Genomic DNA, 8,936 nt, shown 5'->3' with positions numbered 1-8,936 from the left:
GTGTGTGTGTGTGGTGTGTGCTTGCGTGTGCAGTACGGTACGCGTGCGTGTGCGTTTGCACGTTGATTTGTGTCTGCGTATGTGAGTGTATTTTTCTCGCTGTGTGTGTACTTGTGTGCATGCATGTGTCTGTGTGTGTATGTGTGTGTGTTTGTGTGTGTGCATGTGGGTGTGTTTGTGTGTGTCTATGTGTGTGTGTGTTTGCGCACGTGCGCGCGCACGTGTGTGTGAGTGTGTGTGTGTGTGCGTGTGTCCGTGCTTGTGCACAAGTGTATGTAAAAGTTTAAGCATGTATGTCAGTTTTTGTGTTTATGTGTCTGTGTTTACTCGAGCATTATGTTCTTCACAAGAAGAACATGAAACCGACTACTACAAAACAACCTCTAGTTGATCTTATGAAAATCTACTCAACGTATGTGCAAAGATCTGTTCGTGCCTACTAGATTTCGTGTTGCTGAATTTGTGCTGAGTGTAATTTTCTCAAATTATACAAGGATCACAAAAGTTTTTTTGCTTTTTTACCGTGATCACATCTGGTTAGGAGAACTTTCATGGTGTATCTGTTGCCACAGGGAATGATATCAGAACTGCTGCACGCGTGTGCTTTCCTAAATTACATTGTTGCACATATCAATATACTGAAGCATATTTTGATTTCTTTCTTCATCCCCCACCCCCACCCTACCCCTACGTTTCCCGGTCCAGAACCTTTTTTTTAAATAGCAGTTTTCTGCATATTGTCTGTTGATTTCCTGAGTTTTTCCAGAGCTAGGTTTTCTTAACAGTTCATGAGGACTGGTGTTAAAGCCGCAGATGATAACAGGTTGTTCAAATTTTGTGTTAATTGTTTCTTTGGAACAGAAATGATTTCGGCGCATTTCTAAGAGAGTGGTATCTCGCCATCTTCACAAAAACTGATGAAACCGGTGATCGTCTCACATAATTATTTTCACCAATACTATTACAAGAAACTTTTAAAGAATTCCAGTTTGTATATTTAACGAATCCATTGAAACTTTTATTGCTTTCTTCAGTCCCGATGGAGACATCTTTCCTTAACTGGCTTAGACTATAATTTAAGTTTGGGTTCATACTTTGGCAGGGCGGGATTAAGTATGTTGGAGGCCTGGAGTCTACTTGGAAGGTAGGTCCCCCTTTTCAACTGCATCTATTGCATACATATTGGTAATAAAAGAGTTATACAATGGTCTGAGTTTCCAATAGAAGGCAGATAAATACATTTGTAAGCATTTGATAGCTAATTTGCATAACATAGGTAATTGTTTTGTTCTCGTCGGTTGGTACGTTTATCTATTGATTGAACTAGCTGCGCCCCTTTCGATGAAAGGAATGATCGGTGCTTTAATATCAACTAAAAGTCGTAATTATAAGGTCTAGATCTATACTCTCAGAAGAAAAAAAATGCGCCCCGCGAAATATCACTTCCGGATTTTCTAAAATTACAGAGATAGAAGTGTCAGCCTACAAAAGCGATCGGCGAAATAAAGAAATTTAGCTTTATACAGCAAAACCATAGCAACACTGAAAAAAAAACCAAGGGCGTCATGCTCTGGCGAATATTTTAAAGAATCTTTTGGCGAAAACCGCATGTCGATCGATGTAGCCATTAAAAAGCCTTTTGAATAGCAAAATTCGGCCACCACAAATAGATAATAGAAGTGGGGATGGCAGAAGTTAAGGATAGTTGTCAAAATCCCCAATCACTGTCCAGACAAAAAGACTGTAGTTTACAAGTTACTTTGACCATGGTGTCTTCGGCATTTTCAACATATTATTGAGGAATATAGACAATGTTGGTTGTTATCTTTACAAATCCCATCGGTACAGAGGTAGTATGGGTGTATAACAATCGTGGGGCATTCAATGTCAGGAGTACACAGATGAAGTTTCCCATAAATTCTGTTGCGATGGCACCACCTCGTCCCCACACACACATCAAGCTCGTTCTTTATTTGAGTACATCGTTCTGTTACAACGTACAAGATGGAATCTACCAATGTCCACACTGTTGTTTGAAACATTCTCATCGAACAACGCCTTGCTAAAACAGAGGATGAAAGAGGATTCTTTACACTTGTGCATAAACCTAACGTTTGCATACGTTCAACCGTTCTATTATTTAATGATGTTGTGTTACCAGTTACAGTTGCAGGAAAAAAAGACCTTACTGTAAAAAACGCAATAAATATGGCACAATCACATATGATTTGGGTCACGACGCGGTGGAATCAGGTGTTCGCCAGTTTTTGGACAGTTATTGGTATCACTTAAGAGGTTGTTTATTTGTCTTGCTTTAGGTAAAAAAATGCTCATATATAATGAAAAGAAGTCGAGATATTTGCAAATGGCGGAGTTGGGGGCAACTGGTTTCAGAAGTAAAATTAGACAGAAAATGGTTGCCAAATATCGCGATTTTCAAAGCTTGAGAGTCCTTAAAAATCGCAAATGTACATTTTTGTGCCCGTATTCAATTTAAAAAAAAGTAAAATCCACACTGAAATGTGTTTTCAGATGGACCTTAAAGGTGTTGAATAAAATAAAAAATTGTTTATCTTTTGGTTGTTGTTGTTTTCGCTATTCTGTCAAAAAAACAGGTTGGTCTTTGAGCGAATCTCTCCCTCCTTTCAAAGCTCAGTAAAACGAAGAAAAAAACCCCATGCGAAATATGGGTAGAAAATAATTTTGAAAATAAAAAATATAGATTACACTTTCATTTGTCCCAGAAGGGCACTTTGGTTTACAATGGCAAACATACATACACATACATACATACATTATTTTAAATACATACATCAATACATGCACAAATACATACAGAGATTCTAAGTAAACAATATTACACAAATACAGAATATTTACAAACATGCCATTGTCGGTCGCCACTGCAGCGCCCTGTATTTTGAGCTAGGGTTGTCGTGTCTTGCTCAAGGACACACCCTAGTGACCACCCATCTGATCCCCGTGTCACTGACACTTGCTTGACATTACTTGAGTCCAAACTCACTACTTACTTAGCCACTGGAGCCCCCATATTTTCATAGTGTTATCACTGGCAAGGGGATTATGGGCCTGAGTTCAACTTCACTCTATAAATTTTCATTTGGTGATAAAGGCACAGAACGATAATATTTTTTAAAAAATCAGCAAATAAAGAAACAAACTAATGTAAGACACACGAACAACTTACCAGACTTTAAAAAATATTATCATTATGCTTCAGAGCCTTTAGCTATAAGAAATTTGGAGGAGTCAGCTTTCAAAATATATTACTACGATTATTACTAGTGCCAAGCAAACCACGACTCACGTGTTTCGACGAGAGAAGAGATGGCTGCCATGTTTGCCAGTGTGTCCACCTCTGACACACACACTCGGCCTCCGAGTGGACGATGGTGTTGGTGCCGGTGTCGTGCATACAGTGCTGGCGTCCGAATACTTTGGTTGTAGAGTCGCATAACAAGTTCGTCTAGACAAGAAAGAGTAACAGTATAATAGTAGCTTATGGTCCAACGTCTTTGCCTATCATAGAGCCTGCTGTTGAGCGGGGATATGCGCTATACAAATGCTATCTTTTATTATCATCTCAACGAACAAGACATGCTATTTTTTTCTGTTCCCTTTACTTTTCTTATCCTCTGTTGTTTCTGTCTGTCTGTCTTTGCTTTTCTATACGCTACTTGACTGTTATCCTATGGACGTGCGTCTCGTGAACCTAATTCAGACTAAACCGACAGGAAAAGACCGCCGTAGGTGGTGTAGCAGTTCGGCAATTCCCCGTCGCACGCAGAAGACCCAAGTTCAATTCCCGTTTGTGGAGAATTTTTATCAAGTATCTGGTGCTTTCTGTTGGGACCTCGTTTCCCTCTCAGCATGGGTTGGCCCTTACATCAGGGATTGGAGCCTGCCTCCTAAATAACACAAGGTGTGTCTATTGGAGAGTAATGAAGCCTACATTTGAACACATTATCTTTAGTTCAGATTTCAGGTGAACACTAGCAGCCTTGCATTACTAAAAGCTCATTATGACCCCCCCCCCCACCTCGCCATCAGGACGCTGCACACTAGGTCAAGCAGTTTGAAATACCATGGTGTTTTTGCCGGTGTCGTGTAGACAATGCTGGCGTCCCAATACCGTGATTGTAAGAGTCGCATAACAAGTTCGTCTAGACAAGAAAGAGTAAAAGTATAACGGTAGTTTATGGTCCAACATTTTATCAGAAAACAAATAGGGAACTGGTTTTGTGTTTTGCATGTAAATCCAGTCTTAAGGCAAATGATAAATACTGGAGCGCAGTTCACTGTCTAAGTTCACTGTCTATTTTCTGAAGGGTAAGCCAAACAAATTACAATGTGTGCCCCCCCAAAAAAAAAAAAAGACAAAAAAAACAAAAACAAAAACACACAGAAGAGTCCCTCGCAATTACCGAAACCTGAAACAACTTTTTCTAAAAATAGTTTTCTCAGTCGTGTACTTCTGTGTACAATTACCAGATCGCAGACAATACTTACTAATGAGTACCCAGAAGGCTGTTAACAGAAGAAACTCTATTACATTGAATTTTCTTAAATGCGCTTACACCATTATCTTTTCACACCCGAAAAGAGAAGGGAAACAAATAAGAGGTAATAAAAAAGCTTTGAACATTATGTTAAATTCTGTGTTCCTGTGACGCTGTCTGAAGCAACGTCTGCGTCACTTGAGTAGTTCAAACACCAGCTTAGTACCCAAAAACATTTGTCGAAAGTATTATCACAAAGCTGTTGGGCGGGTCTTTTGTTGAGTAGGGCTACGTCAAATCAGAAACCATAATCAAGTCAACAAAGCAAAAGTCTAAGAAAACCTTTGAAGACCTGCGTCTCTTACAGCACCTTATAGCCGAAACCAGAATTACGACCAAAGCCAAACACAAGTCTAACTAAACAGTAGGTGTGTACGACATTGTGGAATCAGACGCTCATCAGTTTTCGGGCGTTGTGAGTTATTGGTAAAATCTCAAAACCTGTTCACTTGCCTTGCTTTTAACGAAACAAATACCCATATATCTTGAATTAAAGTCGAAATATTTGCAATTGAGGAGATCAGCGTCGCCTGGTGTCAGAGGTAAATTTAGTGAGAAAGTGACCAACGAAGTTTGATGACTCCAAAACCTTGTGTATCCTTGGAAACTGCAAATATATATTCGCCTGCCTTTGATCAGTGTTTGTGTAGTTTAACCAAAGATAGTGAATAACAAGATGGGCCACTCAGCCAAAAAAGTGTCCGCAGGAAGTATGCTCTTTGCTTCAGATGGCGCTGCAGTCTGTTTTGAAGCTCTCTTTCGTTTTTCCAGAAGAAGAATAGGAATAGCACCTCCTTGCGTGCGCAGATCGACTGCTGTTCATCAGCAGTTCGGGTACGTTCAGTGCGGAGTTTTAGTTTTTTATTTTATTTTAATGACCTCTCGCCTTTCATTCTAAAGTCAAATTAAACGAAGAAAACCATCACCCTTTCCTCCGGAAGAGGTTTTTTGTCAGCGTAACCATTTTAAAAAAGTGTTCTCCCGTAATTTATCCAAAAACTTGCTAGTTTCACTTTGATTTTTAAAAACTCAAGTAGGGTAACTCTGTTCGCAAAGAGTGCGCTTTTGTGAAGAGGGCGCCACCAAATTTTGAGGACACTTTTTTAATTGGCTCAAAGAGAGAAGTGGCCCATCTTGTTATGTACTATCATTGGTTTAACTATACATGCATACGGTTTTACTACACACACCCACCTCATGTAGCGATCCAACTTGCACTGACTCGTCGCAACTCTCTCTGCGCTGCGCCTCGACCGCCACTCACTCACGCAGTCTTCAAAAGTCCGTGGCTCACGCCTCGGCCTGTCCTTGGTTTCTTCAATGTCAACCGTACTCGACTACTTTCCCGAGAATCACACAGCTAACCACAGTTTGTCAGTAAAATTCACAAAGAAATGTGTTTTAACAGACGTAAAGGGTGTTGAGCCAAAATAAAACCTGGATTAAAAATGATCAAACGGCGGAAATATTACGGTTTCTTCGATTTCATTTTTTTTTAAGAGCGGCTGATTTCACGACGATGCCTCGTCTTTTTCCGAAAGCTTGAAGTGCATTTAGGAAAACTCAACATTACAGGGTTTCATCTGTCAACAGCCCTCTGGGTACTAATTAAGAAGTCACAGCTTATAATCATCTTGTGATAATTGACGAAAGTAGGCACTACGTGTCTGAACAAATATAATTGTTTTCGATAAGTTTGGTAAGGTTTCGGTAATGATGAACGCCTTTTCCTTGCTCTGTAAGTACACATTTTTACTTGTTCTTTGGCTTATTATTTAGAAAACAGATAGTGAACTGCACCCAGGTTGGGGGTGTAACCCCTCGTATTGTTGAACAAAGCACGTGCGTATCTATTTATGCCTTAAGGAAATGTGTAATATTGTCTAATATACCGTATTTGCATTTTAGCCTTCTTTTTTCCTTCTCAGCTCTTCCCAATAACTCTTATGGGTGGTCAACCTTAGACATGACCTGTTTGTTTCTAATGAAGCGTTCTGCTCACATTTATAAGCCAGGGAAAACAAACAAATCAACACAAAACAGACCTGCTCTTGAATGTTCTTGCAGACGACCACCGAGCTCATGGGGTCGTTACAGGACACCATTGAGTAAGAAGGGATTTGTTGCAAGACAGTGAGGACTGTGCAGTTTATGCCATCAATGCCCTGTGGTTTTTCCACAACTGTGACGCATTATTATTATTGTGTCGAAGCATTTTGCGGCGCACTCGGAGTTTGTCTCTCTCTACATGTGTGAAGACGAGAGAACCCGTGAGTTGACTGGATGATGCACAACTGTACTTTTGGAGCCGAACCTCGTGTGTAGCTGCTTCGACGTAGTGCAGAAATAGGGGGCTGAGGTGAGCAAAGGTATGCAGGCTACAAATGTGATGCTTGATAGAGGGGACCATAACTATTGTTCCTGTGGATGAGATATCGGAATGTACTATGCCATAAGCTGAAAAAACGATTCTTTTTTTGGCGCGAAATGTTTTCATTTGCTAAATTGAAATCCTACTTGTGGGAATAAAATCAAAAATGAAACTATGACTAGATCCAGTTTTAAAATAAATTAGAATTCAAATTTCGGAACAACGCCCTTTTTAAATGGTTACGCTGACTAAAAGCCTCCTTAGTGCGAAACTGATGTGAATGAAAAAAGGCGTTTTGTCAACTTACGGCAGTCTGTCCATTAGGATTTAAATAAGATAAGATGAGAAAAGATAAGATAAGATAAGACATTATTATGACAGGATAAGATAGTGAGATTTATTATTGTGCAGGTTATAACATTAACACTTATGCGTGGCTATACTTAGAATACCATAAGATATTCATTTGCATTTTAATATTATACGTCTTTCTTTCGTCAAAACTTAGGCGACCACCCCAACACAGCGTGTTCAGGGTGACGGATAATGGACGGCCTCCAGATATGTGGGGTTAGCTGTGAATACCCAATAAGCAGCTGTGAACCAATCTGGCGATGACTACAGAGGGTGAGGTGGGGTAGTTTTGGTGGTTCTGCCACTCTTATTAAATGCCACAGCATGTCCAGGGAAGTGGTCATCGGGAGAATCCAGGCGTCCATAAATGTTCTTTTACCCTATGAGTCAAATAGTGAGGATGTCTGGCTTCTCTGTGGGTGAGAGATTTATTTCTCCAATAGCAAAGGGTAGATGAGGATGTTTTCTCCCAACTGCCACCGGATACCTGTGCTTTGTTCCCTCCAGAGGCCACAGAAATTTGTGGGGATATTCCTCTGGACGTTGACGATTGGCTAACATTCCACTTCTTAAAACTTTACTTGTTACTAAAACAGGTAACATACAACGTAACCTTATAAATGTGTTGGAAAAATGGAGCAGTTCCCATGGAACAATTATGACTGTTAACAGCCCGAGGAGCTCTCTTCTTAAAAACAAATAAAGACCTTAAAATAGGGTTCTGGAATATTAGAACCATGCCCCAGACAACTAAATTGTCCAAGATTACAAAAGAAACGAATAATAATCATCTCGACATAACAGACCTGAGTGAAACACGCTGGCCAAGCCAAGGAAAAATATTTCTTAGAAATATTTAAAAAACCCACACTACTATACTCAGGACCATCATAGAGCGGACAACACGGAGTAGGAACCCTACTATAGTGCGGTCAAAAATTCCTGGCGCAGCTTATCTTCAAATAACTTTTTAACGGGTGAACCAATATCACCCATACTTTGCACAGCAGTTGGTTTCAATTTGTCTTATCTTAATCATATTTTTCCACAACAATTGAGGCCGGATTAAAAACTGTTCTTCATAAATGTATATATAATAAAACACTATAAATCTCCATCACGCCGAAAATGTGATTGTTCACAGCATTTCCCGCTTCTCGCACACATTTTGTATAAGCATAATGGCCTACGTCACAGCTCGCCAATACACTTTTTAGTGGCAAAACTTCTTTAAAAATTATTTTAGAATGAACACATTTTTTGCACTAAGGGTTCCCTAAACATACGTTCAATAAGCATACATTTGCGATTAGAAAAAAAAAATGACAGACTTGCTTTTAAAAGCGATATTGCCCGAGCAATAAACTTTTAAAAATCTGTAGAAACCATCGACTGGGATTTTTTATTAGTATTTATTCAGGATTTTTCTAGAATACAGTGGAGTTTGAAAAAATATTCACCTGTTAAGACAAATTAGAACAAGTCATTGTGCAGCTGGAGAGAATCTATGTTCGATAGGTAAGGAGATATTTCACAATAAGTTGCGCTATGCATTTTTGAAAGCAGTATAACTGATACAGCACACAAGTCCCTCACTGAATGGGAACCAATAGACCATATATATATATAAT

General features: G+C 39.5%; 1 protein-coding gene across 2 annotated transcripts in view; it reads right to left on the bottom strand.

Annotated features, from left to right (window-relative positions):
• LOC101852715 overlaps positions 1-3,483 on the bottom strand; it is a 19,839-nt gene extending 16,356 nt beyond the window's left edge. For both annotated transcript variants that reach the window (XM_005104993.2, XM_035971492.1), the window contains exon 1: positions 3,329-3,483. In XM_005104993.2, coding sequence (XP_005105050.1) covers positions 3,329-3,476 — 148 coding nt within the window. In that variant the 5' untranslated portion in view covers positions 3,477-3,483. The remainder of the gene's footprint in view (positions 1-3,328) is intronic.
• Positions 3,484-8,936: the final 5,453 nt, after the last annotated feature.

The sequence above is a fragment of the Aplysia californica genome, unplaced genomic scaffold (genome assembly GCF_000002075.1).
Source record: "Aplysia californica isolate F4 #8 unplaced genomic scaffold, AplCal3.0 scaffold00445, whole genome shotgun sequence".
Lineage (NCBI taxonomy): Eukaryota > Metazoa > Mollusca > Gastropoda > Aplysiida > Aplysiidae > Aplysia > Aplysia californica.
The sequence above is the reverse complement of the archived record's forward strand: the minus strand, read 5'-3'. Positions and strand labels throughout refer to the sequence as shown.